This window comes from Suricata suricatta, chromosome 2 (genome assembly GCF_006229205.1).
Source record: "Suricata suricatta isolate VVHF042 chromosome 2, meerkat_22Aug2017_6uvM2_HiC, whole genome shotgun sequence".
NCBI classification, from domain to species: domain Eukaryota; kingdom Metazoa; phylum Chordata; class Mammalia; order Carnivora; family Herpestidae; genus Suricata; species Suricata suricatta.
Window position 1 is genome coordinate 175,305,064 of NC_043701.1, and position 24,945 is coordinate 175,330,008.

At 39.8% G+C, this 24,945-nt stretch overlaps 1 protein-coding gene and 1 long non-coding RNA gene across 8 annotated transcripts in view; one reads left to right on the plus strand and one right to left on the minus strand.

Annotated features, from left to right (window-relative positions):
- Positions 1-21,089, minus strand: TIAL1 (TIA1 cytotoxic granule associated RNA binding protein like 1). 7 transcript variants are annotated; one of them, XM_029932684.1, is made up of 13 exons: positions 20,635-20,678; positions 17,837-17,898; positions 13,664-13,760; positions 8,720-8,869; positions 8,427-8,481; positions 8,185-8,272; positions 6,216-6,291; positions 5,013-5,121; positions 4,603-4,698; positions 4,428-4,512; positions 4,100-4,223; positions 3,619-3,758; positions 1-2,785 (listed from the first exon to the last, which is right to left on the minus strand). In XM_029932684.1, exons 3-13 carry the CDS (start codon positions 13,673-13,675, stop codon positions 2,659-2,661), a joined length of 1,062 nt encoding a protein of 353 aa, XP_029788544.1. In that variant the 5' UTR covers positions 13,676-13,760; positions 17,837-17,898; positions 20,635-20,678; the 3' UTR covers positions 1-2,658. The 7 variants fall into 7 exon arrangements, with proteins under 7 accessions (XP_029788544.1, XP_029788543.1, XP_029788541.1 ...); XM_029932683.1 differs by lacking the exon at positions 20,635-20,678 and adding an exon at positions 18,433-18,492; XM_029932681.1 differs by lacking the exon at positions 17,837-17,898 and having other exon boundaries at positions 20,635-21,089.
- Positions 20,236-24,945, plus strand: part of LOC115285945 — an 11,414-nt gene continuing 6,704 nt past the window's right edge. Inside the window, exons 1-2 of the long non-coding RNA XR_003905764.1 lie at positions 20,236-20,667; positions 20,815-21,740. This is a non-coding gene — a long non-coding RNA (uncharacterized LOC115285945). The remainder of the gene's footprint in view (positions 20,668-20,814; positions 21,741-24,945) is intronic.

Consider the following 24,945-nt stretch of genomic DNA (forward strand, 5'->3'; position numbering starts at 1 on the left):
TTATCATAGAGTCTAGTCTTTATTGAAAGGCTTACTTCAACTGTGGTTTACAACTTTGGCTTGCGCTGGCCAGTCACTTCAGCCTCTCACTGCCAGCAGACATAAAAATCAAGTGGGAAGGGCACGGGGGAAGTACTAGTAGATTATTAGAGCAAAGAAGATGGCAGTCAAACACATCACCAAAATAAATCTCAAAATAATTAAGAAATAAACATTTTCTTGCATGCCAAAGAATCTCTGAGTTTTAATGAACACGGAAAAGGTAACGATTCTTAGGCTTAAATTGATCAAGATAGCACTGACTTTGTTATAAAATAGACTTGAGTCTGTGTTAGCTTGATAGTTTTATTTCAAAACGGTGCATTTTATTTGGATAAGTAGCTTTGTATTTTAAAAACCATTTAATATGAAATAACTTCCATTAGGTGAACTGATCATGGAATCTTTCTCTCTTTCGGACTGATACAAAGGACACTTCAGTTAATATGTCTAGTATGGCGAGATAACTAGTCTGGATAATCTTATTAAATCAGAATATACAGCCAGGAGACACTGCAGCTCTATGGAGCTATCGCAATCAGCTACTGAATTTACTGTCAGACCAAAACGGGTGAACGGAGAATACTGATATATTAAAAGAAAAGTCTTTAGTTGTTCAAGTTTCAGGTATATTCAAGAAATTTTACACCAGGAGGCAAAACTGATATAATCTGAGTGTTCTCCTTATAAAATATAAAGTAACTTTTCCATAACATCCCCCAAGAACACCAGCCGTGAACAAAGAAGTAAGGGTAGATTTTCTACAGGAGCGTCACAGGACTCCGTGGGTTAACACTAAAGTGACGTCACAAATCTGGCCGTAGGTGAGCTTCAGACCTTGCAAATATTCACATTCAATACATCTAACTGCTCTTCCAAATGGGGGGGAAGAAGAAAAATAATACCAAAAGTATTGTGGTCACCAATTTAGAAAACCATCGTTATTTTAAAGCTAATTGTAAGACTTCAAAAGTTTAAAAAATAGTCATCTATAGGTATGAATTGCACCTTACCACATAACTGGTAAGATTTTTCTCATCTCGCTTGCCCGGGCCTCAAAGCAGCATTTTCAAACACGCTCCCTACACATGTGCACCCTCTAGCTGTCAGAATTCAAATGTGTAAGATTTTACCTTTCACATTCTTGTTGGGATGGAACTTTGAGGCAGATTTTACCCGCACAGCCTGACCACCACCCCAGGAGCACACGTCGGTCCCGCACAGCTACCTCAGCGCTCTGTTTACAAGCTCTGCGCACATTCAACTCGGCCTCCGCTCGGGCTGGTCACCCCATGCACACAACCCGCAAGGAAAACAAGCTAAATAAAAATAAAAGTCACAACTCTGTGTACTACTTAAGCTGAATATCCAATTATAAATTGGTACATCAAACTGTCTAAATAAGATGTTTTAGCAATCTTGTTAAAAAAATTCTTGGGCAAAATAGATCTAATTTTAAAAAACACCCCAAGATTTTTAAAAAACATTTGTACTATACAACTTAGAGGAACCTTGAAATAGGTTAGCAAGGTTTTAATCAAGGTATTTACATACCAAGTGACATAAAGAAAAAAAAATCTAATTTCCAATGACATTTTAAAATGTACTAACGCATCAAAGATCAAAGATTTGTATGAAATTAAAATTAAGGCCTTTTCTGTATAGTAATTTGTAAAATTTTAATTTTACATAGTAGCCAACCTTGGAAGTGTCAGTCTAAACATTCTTATCAATCCAGTGCATTCAATGCAGTGGAGCGTGTGAAGTGTTACCTCAAATAATTACATTGGTGCTACTTCTATGTTGAAGCATGCTTTTTAAACACTGTAGTTATTCAATATTTACAATGTATATCATTTTAACTTCATGTAAAAGCACAAGTATGACTGTCTGGCTTTAATACAAACACCATACTTGGAATCTCCCCCCAAAATGAAATGTAATTTACTACAGTTATAATGATCAACACTTTTTAAAGTTTTAAAATGTGAACCACCAACATTTGCTCAAGTAACTCAGATAATGCTGTTCCTTATTTAGCTTGAAAATTTCATCAGTCTGGCTTCGGTTTCTTTAGGCATAAAGTTAAGTATTTCCTCCAAAGCGACTCCAAAATCATGCAATTTCTTCCAAAAGCACACTTTTTTCTGCTGACTTCGACAGTGGTCCACCTCAGGGGAGGGGAGGGGAGGGCCAAGGTTCAGGATGAACTTACGTGTGATTCCCAGTTTCTCACGCTCCTCCCTTTTTTGCTCTTTTAAAAACACAGTGAGTTAAAATACTGAACAGCAAGATAAAAATGGAATAGTATCTAAGAATCAAAACATATTACCCATTTCTCCTATTATATCAAAATTTGTAGTCAGAATTGTCTTTATTGACTTTATTTTAGTTTTTGTACACAAAGAAAAATCATGTTCATATCCATCATGAACAAAAACTTAAAAAGGCAGAACTAGAAGACATGTGTCCTTCACCAAAGCAGAGCTGTGCTAAAGGTTCCAAACATTTCAATTTTTAAAATAAATATTTTCATTTTCCGATGTCTACTTTCATGTCTTCAGAGTGTCACAGGAAACTGAAGCTATCATGAATTACAATTTTGTTTAGAGTCCCAGCTCACTGTGTTTGGTAACTTGCCATACCGTATCCAGCTTGGTTAGGAGGAGGTATTACGGGGGGGGGGGCTTGTCCTTGGGGAGGCTGAGCACCAAATCCACCCATCCAAGCAGCAGAAGGTGATTGACTTGGGGGAAACAAAAACAAAAACATCCTGAGCAAACACAAAGAAAAACGTATCTATACATTTATACAAAAATCAAGCAGAGCCTAATGATAGAATGGACAAGAAATCAATACCCCTACCACCAAGAGCAAAGACAAAATGACACGTGTCCACATATATACAGTACATATCCCAGGATTAGTCTTAAATTTTTGTGAAGATAATCACAAATTAACACAATAATTTCTCTGAAGAATATCTCAAAACTAATTTTTATAAAATGACAGATCATCGGTCTATCCTATATTACACACATGGTACATCAATTTTTAAGAAATTAAAAAAACACAAGTTCATGCTGGAAAGAGCAGGAAGGAGGAACCGGTCACAATAAAGATCTGGCCTGGTCTGGGGACAAAGATGCAAAGGACCAACCTCCTCTATGGACACAGGGGGGGCGGGAAGACGCAAGCTGCTCTGTAATCCATAAATCTCTCAAGACTTCTCCCACAAGCCAACAGACAGAAATCACTAAATTTCTGAACAATCTAGACAAAGACCTCTTCCAAGCAAAAGTTAACAAGGAGATAAAACAGAATAGAAATGTCAGTGAAATTCTACCAACTGCTAATAGAGATAGCTGGACACCCCAAATGTTACCCCAACTTCCCATTTCACCTACATAATAAAAAGCAAAATTTTAGCAATACCAGTCACTATTCATAAGGTTTCTATAAGGCTTATAATGTCAAACAGTCTGACGAATTTACTTTAAATAAGTTTTCCCTAGAAAAACACTTTTTCTTTTGTCAAAACCAGATCTGTCCGTACACGGGAAAAACCCAACGACTCACTCTACTCCGAATCCTTGCTGGTTCCATGGCTGACCGTATACTCCGTACGGCGGCACTTGCCACCCATTTGCCATGTACTGTCCATACTGCTGGGGGTTTCCGTACACCTGGCCCCACTGGCCCCACTGGCTGTAGTCGACCTAGGAAAAAGCAGAGCGCTGTTTTAGGGGCGAAGTAAGAAACACAGTACTTGAAGAAAGTGGGAGACAAGGAAGAGAAAAACTAAGTAAGCACCCTTATGTGAATAGGACTCTGTTATTTATCATTGTCTAAGTTTATTGGGGTGGTGACACCTGTGGAAAGAAAGTATTAAGATTCAGTTAATACCGCAAAATAATCACTTTTGAAAAAGCATTAACAAAATCAACTGAAAGCAGCTATAGGCTTTATTTTCTGTTTGTTTATTTTACAGAGTTTCTAAAGCTTTTATGTAGATACGTAAGACGGAAACCTTAAAAAGTGCTGTGAAAAATCGAATTACCTGTTGGAAGTTTTTAGTCATATCAGGAGATTCTTTACCCCAATAGCATTTAACAACATGTCCTTCAATAGTAGTGCCATTCACCGAAACAATGGCATGGGCCGCACTTTCGTGGGTTGAAAATCTAAAAGAGAGGATATGAGGTTTTGGTCTTTAAGAACTTAACACAGTATGTAACAGAAACTCATTAGTTCATATCTGTCAACTTGAAATACGTCCTACATTGCAAAGAAGAAATAAAGTAACAAACACTGACGCCTGAGGGGCTTGAATCATGTAACTGAAAGGAACGAGTCAAACAGAAAAGTAACTGTAGGTAGGATTTTACCTGACAAATGAATAGCCTTTCTCTGGAAAAACTCTTATTTCCATAATTTGTCCAAATGGCGAAAAAGTCTGTCTCATAAGCTGATCTGAGAAACAAAAACACAGAGAAAGCACTTAAGGCTCATGACCTCGGCCCTGGGTGGCGCCCCACAGAGAGGGGGGGACACTCACGGTACCTGTTAACCCGGAGGCAATCCCCCCACAGTACACCGTACAGTTTTTTGGACTTGACTGGTTTACTACGTCTTCAAATCTCAACTGCTTAGTGTTATCTATATACAGAGAGAAAACAAAAATGTTGATGACTGTACAGTAGTATAAAACGGATTACAGTATCCCATTAAGATATGCCTCCCTGGGCGAGAAAACAATTTTTTTCTTGACCCTATGATTTGATCTATAAAGTCAGCTGGTTCCTGCTCCAAATATACGAATTATCAAAGCCCAGTTATTATCAGAAAATTATATTCAAGTGAAATGAGTCTTAGAGTAGAATAACATTTAAATTTTTAAGAAATTTAAGATCACACTAATTCATGATTTTGTAACACACCCGTATTGAACACACACAGTACACATATCTTACTTTCTTGGGTACTTTTAGGTGCAGGTGGTTTCCGTGTGGCCCAGTTGGTTCTGATCTGACGACCACCCAACCACTGCCCTCCCATATGAACAATTGCATTTTCTGCATCCTACAGAGAAAAAAGAGAAAGACAGAGTAATCACAAACACAGAAAACCGTGGTACGAAAGACCTAGTAAGATAAAATAAAATGCTGGCACTGCAACGAATTCGCTAAGCATCCTAAGTATACAAACTGAGTATCACAAAGCAATGATCTGAACTCAGTAAATACATAAAGATTATCTTAATTCACAGATTTCAAATTACAGCACTTTTAAGCATTAAGGGTGAATACTGAGGCACCGTAATTCAAATATGCAAGGAAAAATCATAATCCCATGGACTACCGAGAAAGGGGAAAGTAGGAATCCCACAACACAGAGCTGTTCACAAATATCTTAATTTAATGGTTAATCTGAAATGTAACTTTTACTGAAGGATCTATATAAACTCTTATACTAAATTACCTACCCCCCCCAATCTACTTTCTAGGAGGAACAGATTATGGCTGTGACACAAGACTGAAAACTCATTTTAAGACAGAAGACTAATTCAGAATGTCACCAATAAGGCTGAGTTTAATGAACACAACTAACGTGAATGTGAATCTAAGCAAAGAAAGAATACAACTCCTATCCTCTGTCTTGGTGCTTAAGCAGCTTCAATAAAACGTAGGTATACCATATAAGATGTTGAAACTGGTCTAAAATGTTAACACCAAAGCCTGCTTTATTACTTGATCTTAATGTTGGTGCAAATGCTTAGATATTTTGGTAACTCTTTATTAAAGAGCTTAATTTTCCTTTAATATCCTAGCTACAAAAGTATGGACAATTTAAAAGTTAAAACTGAGATTTTCATGGTTCAGACTGCATATAATTTAACTTCCCTCCAAATTCCGAGATGAGCTCATACGCCCGAGTCCTGAGCTTGACTACCCACACATCTTACCTCTACCAAAGCATAAATGTACCCCTAATACTCTTCCTTAAGATCAGTCTTTTTCCAGCTATTTATTTCCAAGAAAACAGTTATTCTGTACCATGTAAACATGCAAAACTACACAAAAAAACCATTGTTGTCAACATCTAAAAACTTTCAAGATTCATAATAATTAACAACTACATTTTTAATTAAATCTACATTAAGTTGAAAAACATACCAGTTTGTTATAAAAAGATACAAAACCATAGCCTTTGGATTTTCCAGTCGCCATGTCTTTAACTACTCGGGCATCCCTGTGAAAAGAAGCACAGCTAAATGAGGGAAGTAAGAGTCATCCTCAAAATAAAAACTAAAAGGAACCACACACACTGTATTGTGAGCATTTTTTTTAAATAAAATTCCAGTTAGCCCTAATTAACTACTGCCATTCCTGAACTCTCCCTAACGCTTCTTTACCTGTTAGAAAAAAGCAGTAAGACAAAAACATGTAATAAACATGCAACCTAATCAAATAGCCTGCACTTTCTAAACTAAATGCTCAAATTTGAAGATTAATAGGAACAATAGTTTCCTTTTCTAATATTCTATTGGCTAGTGTCCTCTAAGGTTTACTGGTTCTATAAATTACTGTAACAATGCTAACTACTTTACCATGCAATCTCTAAATAGTTAAATGTCTTCTGCCTAGTGATACAAAATATATGAAATATTAAAAAATTGAAAAAGAGGTAAAAATAGGAATTAAAAAGGCATACATGGCCTGTTAACAGATTTCTTTATTTTTCTTGGTCAATTCTCTATCATCATTTTGGAGTTTGGGCAGCTGTAAATTTTGAAAAATTGACATTTTCAGAAATTTAAGAAAGGAGAATAAAAAACTAACAACAATGCTAAGCACACCAGTACGAAAACAACAAATTTACACAGAAATTTTAGTGAGTAAGTTAAAATGATTGGAAATATAGAACTCCACTGAATATAGAATGTTAAAATGTAAATACTAAAATATGTATATATAAATAATGTATAATAAGAATAAATAGAAATGAGAAAAAAAATCTACAACTGAGTTCCAGTGTGCACAGTTCCTTGCAGTTAGCCTTCAAGATCCTGTCCATTCTTATGAGCAATTCTGCAAAATAACCAGAATGCTATTACTTTTAATTGTGACTTGGACTTTAGAAAAACTGCAGGTCTCAGGTATAAATAAAGATTGAAAAACAGCAACCTGTATTATTTTTTATACTGATTTTTAAAACATTACTACTTACCACATTTAAAGATTAAAAAGCAAAGCAAATATCAAAATAGAAAATTAAGAATTAAATCTTTCTTTCAAATAAATTATAGAACAACAAATTGTATACAGAAAAATATTGTTGTTCTGAGTTGAAACACATTCCTGTAAAGTAGTACTACAAAGTTTAATTTAAAGCTACAGGAAGTCATAAACATTACACAAATTTTAATCAGAAAGATATACTGCGATAAATGTTTTATAATACTTATAAAACCACTTTTAATTTTCCAATATATTTGATCATGTAACATTCAGTGAAATTTGAGCATAAACTTTTGCTAAAAAATCAAACCACATTTGGGCCCTAACTAGCAGAATCAAATACCACTAACAAAGAAACATCTACTAATTAATCCCACATTTATGGCTCAGACAATGAAACATTTTAATATTACAACAGTACTACTTTTGAGCTAAAGTATTAAAACACATTTATCATTATAATTGAACATGTACATTTCCAACTCAACCACAATATACCCAAAGATTTACCTACTTTTCCCAATTTATAATTCCTTCTATAAAAGTTTAACACACAATATACATCACATTCACTTTTGGTTAACCACCAAATCTTAAAAACATTTGACAGAAAGTTGGACTTTATAATAGGCTTTACCACCCAAACATCTGCTTCAAAGATAACAAACAGAATAATCACTCAAAATTTTTAACATATTATACACAGGATTAGATAAAAACAAGACCCCAAAACACTGAAATGACATTAACATTTTCAACAACATCTACTTATCAAAATAAAAAAACAAATCAACCAACAAACAAAAAAATCAAACTAGGGAAAGAAAATCTTAATTCCAGTACAAGTTAATCATATACAATTCTGCCTATCACTACTGAGTATAGTATTGATTATGATACTTACGATATTTTACCAAAGGGGGCAAATGCTGATTTGATATCTTCTGTTGTAATTTCTGGACTCAAATCTCCAACAAACACGTGGAAGTGATCTGAAATCGAAGCATTTGGTAATCAAATACTTAAAAAGTCAGCTCCTAAGCCTTTTTCAGGGAACACTACGGGAAGAGAAACCCTATGTAAGCTGGCGGCGCTGCGGGACAATTTGAGAACTCTTCCACAGTAAAATGCAGCAGAAGTACTTACTGGAAGTATCTTTTTTCTGGCTACTTGGTGTTGTTGCCCAGTTTACTTTGACCTCCTAAAAATAAAGATTATATTTAATACAATTATTAGGCATGTCATTATGAATTATAACACTTACCACGTATTAAATCACTTATCAAACAGGATGATTTTTGTAAAAACACTAGGCTGAATAAAGCAAAACCATCCCTCGGCACAGCTGAGTGTTTGTCTACAAACTCGCTGAGAGAACACGAGCCAACCCGACACGCAAATACACACACCCGTGAGGCGCCATCACTCTGCTGTCTTACCTTGCCCAGAATTTTTCTCCCATTCATAGCAGCTAATGCAGCAGCTGCATCTCTGTGTTCATAAAATTCCACAAAGCAATATGGGTCATTGCTTGTATGCTGCAAAACAGAAAATCCAACAGAAGAGTTGACCCTTCTGCTATCGGGTTGCTGAGAAGAAAATCCAGGAAAAAACATTACTGACAGCTAGGAATGTACACGGTGAGACTGCATCAGCCTATGAAAGCCTAACACTTATAAAACTAAGATTTACAGCTATGCCTGACTCTGCCCCTCAGAAAACTGTTGCACGCAAACAGAAACGTGAGAACATTATAGAATCATGACTATCAGTGTTAAATCAAAACACAGAATCTGGTGAAATATGTCAAATATAAAACAGAAGTTTATATTAGACCGAACAAAACCTTAAGTTTAGATCTGAGACAAGGACCGCTCCTTACCACCACTCCTCTCTCTCCCAACACTGCTTCAGAAGGATGAATTTTATTTATGCATCATAATCCTTCATAAACTATATCTTATGACAAAAAAATACAGAAATGGACCAACTTTACGAACTTTACTCCTGATTGAAACTAGGATTAGTACTACATACGAGGAGATGAGATTATGTATTTCTTTTCTGGATAAGGAATGAGAATAAAAACAGAAAATTTTCACATTTATAACCAGCTAGTGAAATGAACTCCCCAACTTTGAAAACAGGAGATTCTATTTAGTCTTCAAAGACCAGAAAAACATACTAGTAACAAGAAAAGAATTTCTGAAAATGTCTTACTAAGATATGCCAAGACAAAGCGACAATTTTTAATCACAAAAAAAAAAAAACAGTATGAGAAACCTTTTTAAAATATATTCTACAATATTAGGCAAATGGACATTTATAAAGACAATGAGAAAGTATTACTTAAGTTATAGCAACTTTATAATCTAACGACCAAAATGGAAATGAGTTTTATAAACTGCAACCTATATCCAAGAGTTACACAACTATACAAATACATTTTTTGCATAAGGCTAAAGCAGTCATCACTGTTCCACGTAAAATGCCCTAAGAAAATAACACTATTTAAAGCGTGGAATTCTAGTTGCACTTACAAGGCGTACAAAATACCAGATAAAATAAAGATCTTTTCAACAACCACTGTTTTTCATCCCAGGAAAGTTTTAGAAGAAAAATCCAAAATAAGACGTCTAAAACAATAGTGGCGAAGCAACCAGAAGACATGTCCTTGAGGGAAAAAAAGTGTGATCATTAATACTGACAAGAAAACTATGGGCTCTCATACAAAATCCTACTGTTTTAGCCATGTGAACTCTGTTCTTAAGAAGTATAGAAAGGAAATGGGAAAAAGTTTCCAAAGAAAAACATGCATTTAAATTCCTCTTATAATAGAGTTAACATTTTACAAAGGATTTAAAGGTAAACAGCAAGCTAAACCTATGTGAGTCAATTTTTCATTTTAGTCCTGTCTCTTCTGTCCTAACTGTAGCAAAACATACAGGGGTCCAATGGCAGATCATGATAACAAGTTTTAGTAAACTAGCCCACTTACTTCAAGTTTATCTAACTAGTAGCAGGCCAACTCCACTCAATGTATGAACTGTGCACGTACACACACACACTCACATATTCACATTACACTGCATTTCTCTAAGACACCACTGATTTGTCACAACCCAACGGTCAGAGATGTTAAAACTTTTTTAGCTTTAGCATCTCTAACATAACTACAGTATAATACAGAGAAAGCTAGAATCTAAGATAAATGATATCTAAAGTTAAAAAAAAACATAGAACTAAAAGAAAAAAGGATTTTTTCATATACTAAAATAGAACTCGTGAAAAGAAAAATAAATGCCTACATAGTCTGTAGTCGAGTTTGTGCTCTCTGGAAGCTCCAGAGATGGCATGGGGGATGCCAAGACGGGACACTTTAAACAAAATCAACTGTATCCTTACCTTAACTAGTATTGTCACCAATTTTTGTTGGATGACATAAATGTCAAGACAAAGAAATAATGAAATTTTACAACTGTCTACAAGTCTGAATGTTGGGAGTGCCAGAATATGGATGAATTGTAAAAATGTATTTCAAATCCCTCTCCCCTCAAATGGCTGACTGTGCACACAGGTTTTAAAAAGAATACTATTGAAATAAATCTTTATCAAATGTTTCCCAAAAATCTGCTAGTGACCCTTCCCATCTTTCTCACACCCCATTCTCTCCTGAACCTGCTCCAGGCGGCTTCTGACCCAACCAGGCCAATGAAACTGTGCTGAGCTCACCAGCAACCCTGTTTCCTCTAGGATCCCTTTTCTGTCCTCATCTTGACTTTCGAGCAGAATTCACAACAGCTAACAACTCTTTCTCCCTTAAATATTCTATTTTTGGTTCCACACAGCCTCTTGGTTTTCTGGTTTTCTCACAGATCTTTCAGAAGGTAGTTTTTTTCTCCCTTTACTCAAACTCTGAACGTCACTCTAACGTTGAGATGCCCTAGCACTTGGCCTTGAACCACGAGCAGCACTCCCTGTAGATCCAGCAACAGGTTCAAACACCACTGCGAGCGCGGATCATCGGCCCTGGTCCTTCAGCTATCTCACCGCCTACGTGTAACGTCCGTCTCTCTGTCTAACAGGCACACCTTCAATTTCACAATGCCCAAACCGACTCCTGATTCCCACCACTCCCCTTACCCGCCCTGTGCCTCCCTTGGCCATGCCCATTTGAGCAAATAAATAGCATTACCATCCACACAACTGCAAACAAGAATGTTGGGGTCTTTTCTGGATGTCTTCCTTTCCCATACGTCCCTGCCGCCAATCCAGTCCTATTGATTCCACATCCAAATTATATTCCAAACTGAACTTCTTTCTATTTCTACACCTACCACTTTACAGAACAAACCCCAATCATCTCTTACCTAGATGAGAAGAATAAACCCTGCTGGCTTCCCTCCTTCCATTGCTACTCCCTACAATCCATTCTCCACGATAGTCATTCTCCAAATAATCTTAAAAATGCAAATCAGGGGGTGCCTGGGTGGCTCACTCAGTTAAGCGTCCGACTTCAGCTCGGGTTATGATCTTGTGGTTCGTGGGTTGAAGCTTCGCATTGGGCTCCGTGCTGACAGCTGAGCCTGAAGCCTGCTTCAAATTCTGTGTCTCCCTCTCTCTCTGTCCCACCGATGCTCACACTCTGACTCTCTCTCTCTCTCAAATATAAACATCAAGAGTAACACATTCCCCTTCTTAAAACTCCACCACAAGCAGAGTAAAATCCAAACTGTGTCATGGCCTGATATGCCCTAGGTGACTCCAAACCCTGCCTGCCTGCCTCCTTACACTCATTTTCCACTTCTTGCCTCCATTCCCCAGGCTCCAGCCATCCTGGTCTACGGTTCCATGAATTCACCAAGCTCATTACCAGGTCACAGCCTTTGTATCTGCCATTTTTGCCTCCAGCTCTTGACATAGATGGCACCACCCTGTTACTCCTATTCTCAGATCTAAGAGGTGACCTCTTAGCCTATATTAGCACCAAACCTCCAAACCCCATCACAGAACTGTTTCATTCAATTCATAGCTCTGATCCTATCTGCAAGTATCTTGTTTACTTGTTTTGTTACCGATATCCTCCAAGTATGTAAACTCATGGGAGTCTTCTCTATCTGGCTCTCCACTATATCCCCAGGGCTTTGAATAGTGCTGGCACCAAGTAAATTTTTGATGAATAAATGATTGAATAAATAATCAAAGACAAGAAGGAAAAAGGAGACACTGAACAGAATGATGATTATTATTCGTAAGGAAAGAAGACCAAAAGGCCAATTTGCTTTACAGGCCTTGCGGGGCACAGTTTCCGGCCCCTGCCCAACAAGCCTGCCTCATCTCCTGGCATCTTTCCTGACTAATCTTTGGAAGGCCCGACCGCGCTAAGGTTTCGTTCTACCCCCCCCCCCCCCAGCTTCCTTTCACGGGTCCTCTCGTTCCCCGTGTCCACCAGGCGGGATCAACGCTCTTCCCTCACCCGGAAGCCCTTCCTCCTCCGATTCCACTGCTCTCCTGCGGTTTCGGCCCAGACACCCGACTCCCTCCCAGAAAGCCTCCCCTGGCCCAGACCCGACGGGACCTCTGCACACTTGAAGCTGCCTGCTTCCAGCGCAGTTACCACCCTGTGCCGTCGGGGCCTGCTGACTCCTCTGTCCCCCTCATTAGGCAGAAAAACTCTATGGGGCTCAGAATGGACTTGGTCGTCACTGCGTCTCTGGCACTTACCGGAACAGCTGGTAGGTAGTAAATAGTCCAAAAAGTGTGTGGGTGAAAAAAACAAAGAGGAAGATGAGAACGCACGGAAACATAAGCCTCTGGGCACTGCCACACAGTCTTAACCAGCAGAGGATGAAGAGGAAGCTTTTCTTTACAAAAAGGAAAAGAAAACTGACCCTAACAATTTAATTCCTATCTGTGTCGAGCTGCTCAGTTACTAGCATTTATCAAAGATGCTCAGGACGCACGGCGCCGCGGTGTGCCCGAGAGCGCCTACTGTGCTCTCACACGCACTGGCTCTCAACGTTAAGTGAATATTCTCTGAATCCAGAACATTCCTAGTGGAAGTGTGTGCAACGCTACCTCGTCTCTCAACACTCCGAGATAAGCTCTAGCCACCTGTACAAGCAGAATCCCTGGACGAAACTACGTCCTGAAGAACGGCCCTGTGAGAGGAGAGCACACAAACTTTGTCCTCCCAGATGGAACTCCTTTCTAAACCGAGTCTGTCAGCCAAACCGAAGCGGCAAGTCAGCACACCAAACGTGACTCCCTCCATCAGAATAACCTGCGGCTTTACACAGTATTTTAAAATGATACCAATCGACTCATGTATCTCAAAATGGCACACATCACGCTGTCAGCACATGGAACTGGGAGGACCTTACCTCTGTTATCATTTTACAGCTTTTACAGGGTCCGATCTGACTGAATAACTGAAGGATGAGGACTTCTGTCACATCTCTGGAGAGGTTACCTACGTATCTGTTCAAGAAGGAGAAGACGACATTATCAGCAATTTCCGCACAGCTCCGACTCTAATGCATTATCATTTAACTCAACACCTTTTACTTCATTTTAACTTCCTCTGTCTTCAATAACATTTTTCCAATTGAGCCTAATCCTACGAAAGTAAGATGAACCCTTACGTAGGAAAACGGCAGTTGTTCTTAGGTACTAGGCTAGGCCACTAAAGCACCACTTCATACATGTTATAAAAAAGAAATCAGTGTTAATTTGTATACCCCAAAATTATACCCCTATTATTCTGTAACCGATGTATCATTTGTTCTTCTTATTTGTTAGAAGAAAAATAATAAAAATTTAAATCAGTCTCAAAACAACCACAATTTCTGGATGTAAAACAGAGTTCAAAATAATGTGTGTGTATGTCTCTCTTTCTCTCTCTCACACACACACACTCTCTCTCACACACACACAATACCAAAAATACTTATTAGTTATAACACCTGATCGTAAAGGGATATTAAACATAAGGTGACTTTATCTTAGAACCCCAACTAAAGCAATTATGCCAACAAAAAACAGAATTAAAGCTAGAGCAAAACACAGAGATTGGAGGGCTTTGTCTGGTCTTCCTCAGTAACATTTATTGATATTCATTGTTTTATTTTAGAAAAGCAGGGCAACATAATAAAATTTCCTAATCTAAAATACCTCAGGAGCAATAAAATTCATCTTTATATAGATAACAAAACAAATATAAGATTTCTTTAGAAATTCAGAGGAAAATCTAGGTAAACTTCTGACTACATCTATTTAAAGATTTGGGATTATTTGTTAAAACTACAAATCGAATATATTTTTTTATAAAAAATTCTGAATACAGAGAAACTCAAAAGAACACCACCACCCCAAAATGACGAGCAGGTTTCTCTTATCCCGTGGATTTGTATTAATTTAGCTTAATAAATTGCCAAGCTTTTATGTGTTTCTGGTACTATGTATAATTCCTAAAACTCACATCTGTTATGAACAACCCCATAAACCCAACAATATTTATAACATATAACACAGTTTTTCCTGGAAATTATAAAGACATAAGACTTGTTTTCCTAACAATAATATATAACATCTGGAAACTGAATACCGAGACCAAATTGAGCCTTGCATCTATGGTTACCGTATTAATACCTCACTGCTTTAAGCTGGAACATTCTGAAAAGGAAAAGTAAACTGAGAAATGTAAAATGTAAAAAAATTATCTGATTAAGAATGAACAGCGAGGGCACCTGGGTGGCTCAGTTAACTGTCTGACTTTTGATTTCAGCTCAGGTCATGATGTCACGGTTCATGGGTTCGAGTCTGTGTTGGGCTCTGTGCTGACATCAAGGGGCCTACTTAGGAGTCTCTCTCTCTCTGCCCCTCCCCTGCTCTCTCTCTTCCTCTCAAAATGAATAACATTAAAAAAAAAAGAATGAGTAGCAAATTCCCAGTTTAGCTAAGAATTTTCACTGCAGTGGGTACTAATAACTACATGCTCTAAAACTGAAACACAAGTCCAATGTTACTTAAATGGAAGATTAAACCAGTGACAAACTGGCATAGGTCTACTATGCCATCTTTTTCTTCTAACTAAAGTAGAGCAGACCCATCGGTAGGCCACAGAGTGACACACTTTCCAGCGGTAGCAAAAGGTTATATAGCATTATAAGCTCGTCCAACAACTGCCTATTCATTCTTAACTCACAGGGGTTTTGTGAGCCCGTATCCAGGGAATAATTTCTTTTCGTACTAGGTAGATCTATAAAGGAAACGAACAAGGGACGTTGGTCTCCTAAATGTTATATTCATTTAACTAAAGTGCTAGTTAGTTCATTTCTAAGAGAATACAGGAGGAATGGATAAAACTCATGTTCACATACTGACACTAATAACAATGTTAATTGAATCACCATTTTAATATAATAAAATTTAAATAACTTACATAGTTTTAGATGTGTGTTACTGTTTATATATTGATTTGTTGAGGAAAAAAACTGCATGGGGATTAATTACCACCCACACCTAACAGTCACAATTAAAGCTATTACTGCTTAATAGGATTTTTATTCCAAGTGAACATTTTTCAAGTGAGTTACAAATTTTGAAGAATTTCTAGAGGCACATTTAGATATAGCAATTCACATTTCAAGCACTGATGTCAAAGAGCAAAATGGTAATCTTAAGTTTAGCGTGTCATGAAATACAATAATCCAGTGTTCAGGTTTCCTATTTTTTAAGTATATCCATTCAAAGTTCAGTGGGAAAGCGGCAAACTAAATTCCAAACACTCATGTAAAAGGGGCTTCCATGACAACATACAGAACACCTGAGTTTACCAGGAGGAAAAGGAAGTAATTCATCATGTAATTTCACCTAAATCTCACCCAAATCTCAGACTGCCTTCTCCTTTCCTCGAGTTCCGTAACTCATTCATCTGCGGATGCCTTCATCCTTCCTACTACTCAACAGAAAAATGTCTCACAGCTTTTAAAATACCGTACTACACAGCTTAAGTCCCTTACATCATCAGAACATTTTTTCCCAATATAAATACTAACAAAAATACTTAAGACCGATGTTCAACACCTGACGTGGAAAGAAAATCGTCTCTTGCAGCACACCCAAGGGCTATCTTTTCTCTCTCTACATTATAGTTTCTACACTTCACTTTCATTCTGTTCTGGTTCTGAAGTAGTCAATGTATTCTAAAGTTCCAAACGTCTAAGTATATATAAAATTTTTACTTGAAGAACATACAAAATAACAGAAAAAAGCCAAATGGCTCCAATTCTTATATTGAGAGGTCAATTCAAAGAGTAAACACTTAGAAAATTCCAGAACCATTTTTTACTCAAAAAAAAAAAGAAAAGAAAAGAAAAAGGCATACCTTAGATCTATTTTGTCTTCTATGAACAGGAACTGTAGGGACTAAAGCATTAAATATGGAAAATGATGCTTTTATCCCTAACATTAGGGTTAAAATCCAATTTGAGACCAGAGACTTGGCAGTTTCACTGCAGGCAAAAGTACACATTGCCACACTCCTTTGTATGTCCAAGTGGGCAGAATTTTAAGGTAAGAACATCTTGCCTTTTCGGAAGACTGATCAAGTTTTTTCAACACTGAACATGTTCTCACTCTGAAAACATGCACCTTTACACAAGGCACTATAGTGCTAAATTTCCATGAAAGTAACATTTTTCTTTTGTCCTTGGCAAGTTCCTATATAAGAGAAGATTTTATAACAACATCCTTCAATGAGCCTCTAATGAACTGATCAATTTGTCAGTATTTCATTTGAGGAAGAGGCACAGGGGAGGAAAGGTGCGGGGCAGGGGTGTCCAAATGAACAGACCACTACATAAGGGACAGCAGCACAACACACATACACACACATTTTAAAGAAACAGAATATGACTAAGTTGAACGAGGTGCTTAATTACAGTTACAATATAGCCAGATCCATTGTACAGCTAGTCAATTTCATACAATGCGATCTAATAGTTCCTTCTGCTATTGCCCTCAGATGTGAGGATTATACTCTAAACCACTGGTTTAGTTCCTTCTTTTTTTGACAGCCTCTATCAAAAAGAAAGAACAGCCTTAAAGGAAGGCATTGCATAACATGGTGTAATCCCAGGTCCACAATTCCGACTCCTTTTGGTGCATCGGATGAATGAAGAAAGTTAATTAAACTACAATAGAACACCATTATAATTTAATGCTATGTTGTAGGTGCAGATATACCCTGGATCAAATCACTGCACTCAAAAGCTAGCCACAACACAAGTCTGAAACGTGGGTCCCACGAGGTCGGTGTCAGGCAGTTCACGTCCAACACCAGATGACACATTTTGTTGTTGTTTTTTTAAGATCCCAAGTTATCCCATACATATAACCCCAAAATAAATGTCAAATAAGAACAAAAAACATCAGAAAACAGACCTTTGAAGGATAAATAAACTTTAAGCTGAACATCAAAGCAATTCTATACCACTTTAAATACCATCAAATAAATCAGTAATACTGTAGGTAATGAATATTTAAAGACCTACCTAGGCTATAAACACCATATTGTTTTCTGATGATAGAACCATATGTCTTAGCTTGTGTGTGTCTGCAGGAAAAAAACCTCACTAGTAACACACAGGCATCTTAAGGAAACAGTTTCAGATATGCTTTGTTAAGAGTACATTCTTTTAAAACATACTAGCCACTTGAAAACCTAACCCACAGATCACAATGTAAAATAAAAGAAGGATCTCCATAAATAAACAAAAAGAAATCCTATTGGATGTCACCCTCTAAAAGTCACGTTCAAAGTTTTCATCAAGTTACGTACACCTAAAACAATGCTCTGTGGGGGAATTATGTAAAATTAAAATACTTAGGAAAAACTACTATGCATTATTTTTATTAAAATCTGATCAAAAAATCCCAATTCTGAAACTTTTGCTTTTATCTCAAAATTCTACATATGAAGATTTTTTTTTACATACAAAGGTTTTAAAAAATATATAAAAATCAACAGGCCACACCATGTATGACAGTCATGTCTGCTCATAATTTTACATCAATCAGGACTTTAAAAAAACAAACTTAATGGTAATTTAATGAAAAGAAGTATAATCATCGTAAAATATTTGAGTACCTCTTGTGCTCCAGGCAGTGAGCTAAGTGCTGCAGGGGTAAGACCTAGGAAGATGTAGCAGTCCTTGTCTAAAAAAAAAAAAAAACCCTTCCCATAGAGAAGAGTGGGAGAAGGAAAAAGGAAGACAGAATAGTAAACATGTTCTAGCATACGGGTACCACTAAGCTCCAAATGTTTCTTCACTCACATGTACACATGTCACGTTCTTAGACAACTGTAAACATACATGGTAAGTGTGTTTCAGAGAAAGAAGAGGATGCTGGAGAAAACAGAGGGAAGAAATTAGTGACAAAGTGAGCTCATTCGTCTACCGGAGGAGGTATAATGGAGCCGATCAGGCAAATGCAGAGATGGTTATACGAATTAAAGATAGTGAACTGGCCTCCTATTTGGCCTGACAAAATCAGGAATTCCTCTCCTTGAGGAACAGACAGATACAATTAATGAGAAATGTGCCATGAGAATTTACCAATTGCTCAGTAGCTGTTATGATACAGTGATGAAATTCCGGATGTTTAGATTCAATGTAACGTTGGTCTTTGTTTAACATAGGCTAGCTGGGCACTAAATCCAGCTTTCTCGGATGCTTCCATCCAAGCACACATGGCTAACTATCCAGCCTTTTGCTTCAAGAGATTTTAAAGAGCAAATTTCAAATTGTCCCAATTCTCTCTTTTCTGGGAATAAAGGTTAGAAATGGGAGACAGCACAAAACATAAATATAAAAATTCTCCTAAGCAGGCTTTTCATGAAGCATTTGATGGGCTAAAGTTGGCCTCAAATTCTCAAAGCACGATGGCAAATACTTTAGTGAGACATTAGAAAAATAAGATTACAAAGGGTGCAAGCCCACCCTCCCAAGCCCCCCCCCCCAAAAAAAACCAAACAACAAAAAACCCAAACCTGTATCAATACTGTACATAGATACCTATCTTCTTTACTGGGTGGACTTTCTTTGGCAGAAGAGATGAGAAGCTAGTCAGACTTTCTAAGTATCCATCCACCTTCATCTATTCCCCAAAAAGTAATTTCCTCAACAGATAGCAGAGCCAAGTGGACTATGATCGTATCAATACTAGGCAGAGGCAAGAGAAAACAAAGCAGCGATGTGACTCCTCGTACTGGATGGAGTTCTGTGTTTCCAGAGGCTAGGAAAACCGAAGATGCCCCACTTAAACATTTAATGAAAAATTACTCAGACTTTTAAAAAAGCGTAGAAAAAAGAAAGGAGTGCCACACTATCGGAAAGGAATGCAAATGCTGAGTCATCACTCTTCATTAGGAAAGAAAGGAAAACTCGAATAAGCGGTTGGAAGATGAAATTCATTCATTAGCCCGGACTTCAGGTAAAAAGCAACACGCAAGACAGAAGAAAAAGCGCTCAGAAGACACACATCGAATAGTGGATGGACATCATCTTATCCAATTCTGAAGGTCTCAAAGCACAAAACAGATCAGGAGGAGGCAACACCAAATGGGCAAAAGCAGTTTTAACAACTGGTTGTCAGTGTAGCGTAGGTAGCGCTCAAAGTAAACTTCCAAGAAGGGAAAGATGCTCCGGTGGCAAGACGCATCCCTTTTGCACTTCAAAAGTAGCGGGCGCTTTCCGAGTGAATCTGACAGCGTGGGCGGGGGCACGTGGGGCAGAAAGAGAGCAGGGACTTGAGTGGAGGAAGAGTGCCCAGCTCCCTCAGAGGGCTTAGCTTGGGAGAAGAGGTAGGAGCGATGTAGCAGGGGACGAGCTGGGCGAGAGTGCTAATTCCTCGGGGCCCGCCGGGCGCGAGGCTGCGGTCCCACCCCCGGTCCCACCCCCACCCAGGCCCTGCCCCCATGGGGACTGGCAGCTCCCGGCCCCAGTCCAGGGCCCCCGCAGCAGAGGGGGAGCAGGAGCTCTCCCGGGCCTGACAGCCCCTGCCGTGCAGAAGCCCGGCCTAGGAAGGGTGAGCAAAGGAGGGCGCGAGAAGAAAAGGTCGAAACAAACCCCAGACCCCAGGAAGCGACTGTCTGGGGGGAAGGGAGGGCTTCCTTCCCAAGGAAAAGGGGACAGAGGAGGAATGCACTTCGCGTCCGCGCCACCCTGGAATCCACCCCAGGAGCCGCCGTGAGTCCCAGCTTCGGCCCGGCTCTCTTGCTCCCTCCCTCAGCGTCTCCCGCGGTGCCTGGGCCTCTCGGCGCCTGGCAACCCCCGTCTCGGGTACTCACAGAGTCCGGGGCTGCCCGTCGTCTTCCATCATGGTGGGTGCGACGGAGCGATCCCGGGACAAGGGGGAGGGCAGGGCTGGGGAGGGGAGGGGGTGGGGAGGAAGGGGAGGGGGGCTCCGGGCACCGGCTGGGGACAGAGGAGAAGGCACCAAACCCTGCTCTCGGGCTCTCTCCCCCCAGCCCGCTCCGGACACTGCGCCCCGACCAGGAGGAGCAGGAGGAGGAGGAGGATGAACAAAATGGCCACCGCCACCAGCCAGGCAGGAAACGGGGCAGAGCGCAGGCGCGGCCCGCCAGGTCACCGCTCAGGCCAGCCGCGACGGCCTGTACATGGGATAACTGAGTGGGGGGAAAAACGGGCCGCTAAGTAAACCCTGTGCCCAGTCCCGACGAATCACGTCGTCGCTGTGCGCCTGGTGGCCGGCTGAAGCCCAGCCAGCTCAAGAAGAGATCGAGTGAAAAGGGAACCGCCGTGAAGCTGAAGGTTCTGGGAATTGTGGTCCTGGAGAAAGAGGGAAGCACTTCTCAAAGGACTTCTGGGAATTGTAGTCCACAGGAGCCGGACGGCGCCCGCGGCGCGCTGAGTCGCGAAGAAGAGACTTCTGGGTAGTGTAGTCGTAACTGAGGACATGCGGCGACCAGGAAGTCGGCGTCCTGGAATAAGAGGGAGAGAATAAAACCGACGTTGAAAGGCGCGGAAACGGGATGGGAAAAAGTGCTAACTGGGAAGTAAACTACAAGTCCCAGAGTGCCTCGCGTTGGAGGCTGGCCTAGGACTGCCTTAAGCATTTTAAGGCTCTTCTGTTGGCTCATCCTGCGCTGCTGCTCCGCCTTGGTCCAGCCTGAGAGCGGTTTCTTCAACTGCGTCTGAAGCAGCGCTTTGGCTCCGCGTGGTGTCTGAGCTGGCAGGCCTTTCCAGCCATGCTCATCAGAACAGCAGACCGGTGGTCTTCAACCGCCGACCCGCGCGACCGACTGGAAGGGACGGGGTGGACCTCGGGTCCGAGCTGATCTGAAAGCTGCGCTGGCTGGAGGCCCTCGGACTTCCCGAGGTCCGGGCGTGTTTTTTCGGCGTGTTTTCCCGCAAATAGGTATTCCTAACCTAGGTAGGCTGTTTGTTGATTGCTTTATAAGTTTACAAGGTTTCCCCATCCTTTATCTCACCGGATAAGAGGGTAAGAAGAGCAGTCTTCCATTAAAATGACTCATCGGGCCAGTGTAAAGTACAGTGGTAATGCCCTCCAACCCCTTATTTAATTCTTGGAGTTGAAAGAAGTCCTTGGTCAGAGACGTGCACAAACTTAAGGTGGTGTTTGCAGATATCCATCACGTAGACAGAAAATGAAGTCGTCTTGCTTGAGTTTGGAGGCAGCCATTTTCAAACTGCCTCTAGCCTTGCAGAATTCCCACCCCACCCCCTTCCGAAACAGTTCACGGTACACTTCTGTCCCCTCCCCACAGCATCTTTAGGAGAATGTTACTGAGTTTGTGCCAGATATTAGTGAAGGGGTGTGGTAAAGATGTATTTTTCAGCCTATTGCCCGAGCCTAATGGCCCCAGTTAAACAGTGCCTTAAGAATTGGCTCTGCCAACGTGTACTGAGGGGAAGGGGGATTTGAACCTGGAGGGGTTCATAGAGCTCGTGACAAGGAAGTTGAGCCCCTTAACAGTCAGTGGGAATGAGGCACCTGGGTGACTCAGTTGGTTGACTGGCCAACTCTTGATTTGGGCTCAGGTCATGATCCTGAGGTCATGGGATCAAGCCAGAGCCTGCTTGGGATTCTCTCCCTTTGCCCCTCTCCCACACTTGTACACTCTTTCTCTCTTTAAATTAGAGGGAAAAAAAAAAGGAATAGCAAAAGGGCACAGAAGCCAGGATCTAAGGTTAAAGTATATATAATGTATTGGGGGAGAGAGAGGAGGGGAAAGCATGGAGAAGGGATCTTGAGAGCTTAGAGAGGTGGGCTTTATGGAATTGTGTTAAGGATTTGTACCAGGCCGAGGAGTTGACCTTTGTCTTTCTGGAAATAAGGAGTTATTCAAGGGTTTTTGTTTGTTTTTATTGGACCTAAGTATACAACTGGATTGATCATAATCCAATTGATCATTGATCCATGCCTGGCCCACAGTATTAGTTTCCTCTTGCTGCTGTGGCAAACTAGTACCTTAAAATAATTTATTATCTTACAGTTCTAGAGGTCAGAAGTCCAAAGTCAGTTTCACTAGGCTAAACTCAAGGTATTGGTAGAGCTGGTTCTTTTTTGAGGTCTAGGCGACAATGGGTTCCTTCCCTTTTCCATCTTACAGAGGCTGCCTGCCTTCCTTGACTTTGGGCCTTATCCACCATCTTCAAAAAAACAGGCAGCGTCTTTCCTTTCTGACCTCTGCTTCTGTCCTTACACCTCTTTCTGACTGATCTTCCTGCCTCCCTCTTTCACTTACCAGGACCTTCCGTAGTTACACTGGGCTAGGATGATCTCCCCATCTCAACCCCTTTAGTCACATCAGCAAAGCCCCCTTTCCTGTAACAGATGCATTGTGATTTGGGGGGTTAGAACCTAGAAGTCATTGATAGTCCGTCCGTTCTTCGGCCTACCATACATAACCCACTTTTATTTAATTTAGTTACTTTTAACAATCAAACAATAGCTGAGAACTCGCCACCCTAAAAGAAAGTTACAATGACAGCAGTTTACAACTAAATGTATGGTTTGCTTCCCCCTGACACTAACTCACCCTCTTTCCCATCCCCCGCCCCAAAACGGGTTAACATAATCAGGAGTCTTTACCATTTCTTGTTTTCCTTTTTAATAAGCCTTTATCCCATATGTGTATTTGTATGGAATGCATATATATATGTAAGTGTCTACAATGTATTTTTAATTGTTTAAAATGTAACTGCCCCAAACACACACCAAAAGAAGAATGTGCTCACCGCACACCTATTAGAATGGCTAAAATCCAGAACACGGACAACACCAAATGCTGGCAAGGATGTAGAGCAATAGACATGTTCATTTCTGGTGGGAATGCAAAATGGTACAACTGCGTTGGAAGACGTTTGGCAGTTTTTATGAAACTAAACCATAGCTTCTAGGGATTTACCCAAATAAGTTGAAACGTATGTCCACACGAAAACCTGCACATGAATATTTATAGCAGTTTTATTCATAATTACAAAATATTGGAAGCAACTAAGATGACTTGCAGTAAGGGAATGGATAGACTGCAGTCTATCCACACGCTGAAAGATTATTCGGTGAAAGAGAAACAATGAGCTATCAAGCCAAAAAAACCCCATGGGGGAATCTTAAGTGCATATCGCTAAGTGAAAGAAGCCAGTCTGAAAGGGCTACATACTGTGTGATTGCAACTGTGGGCCGTTCCAGAAAAGGCGTAAGTGTGGAGGCAAGATGAATGGTTGCCGGGGCAGAGAAGGAGGAGAGATAAATGAGTGGAGCACAGAACATTTTTAACGATGGTGACACTCTTCTGTCTGACACTGGTGGATCCCAAGGAACTGTACAAGGCAAAGAGTGAATTCTGATGTAAACTGTGGATGGAGACTTTAGTAAATAAAGGGTTCATCCATTGCAACAAATTACCACATAGATGCAAGATGGTAATAATAATGGGAAACTGCCCTGATTGGGGGGAAGGGTGTACTGGAACTTAGTACTTTCTGCACAATTTTTCTATAAATCTGAAACTCTCTAAAAACATGAAGTCTGTTACAAAGGAAAAAATAGGCCTTTGTAACCTTTCGAGACCTTTTTTTGGCCTAATATGTAAGATTCAGCCATACCTTATGAATTTGGCTTATTCATTTTCACTATTGTATGATTTCCAGTGTGAATATACCCCACTTTGACCGCTCATAGAAATGGACATTGGGATTACCTTTGGGCTTTTAGTATTGGGAACAGAGCTGCTGTGGACATGCCTGTGTGTGTCTCCTAGTAGAGATGTGCAAGAGCTTTCTTTGGTCTGTTTGGGTTTACACCTAAAGTAGAATTGTTAGGCTGTAGGATATGTGAATATTCAGTTTTAAAAGATAATGTCAAATATTTTTTCTGAAGGAGTTGCAGTGATTTGCACCCCCATTAGCATTGTGTAGGAGGTCTTATGCGTGGATTCACATCCTCTTTAACATGTGCTTTTATCACACTTTTTACATTTTTATCGATCCAAGTGTGAGCTCAATTTGGTCTTAATTTGCATTTACCTAATCAATAAGATTGAACATCTCTCCACATGTGTTTCCTCTTCTGAATACTGCTTGTTGATATCTTTTCCCTGTTCTTTTTATGA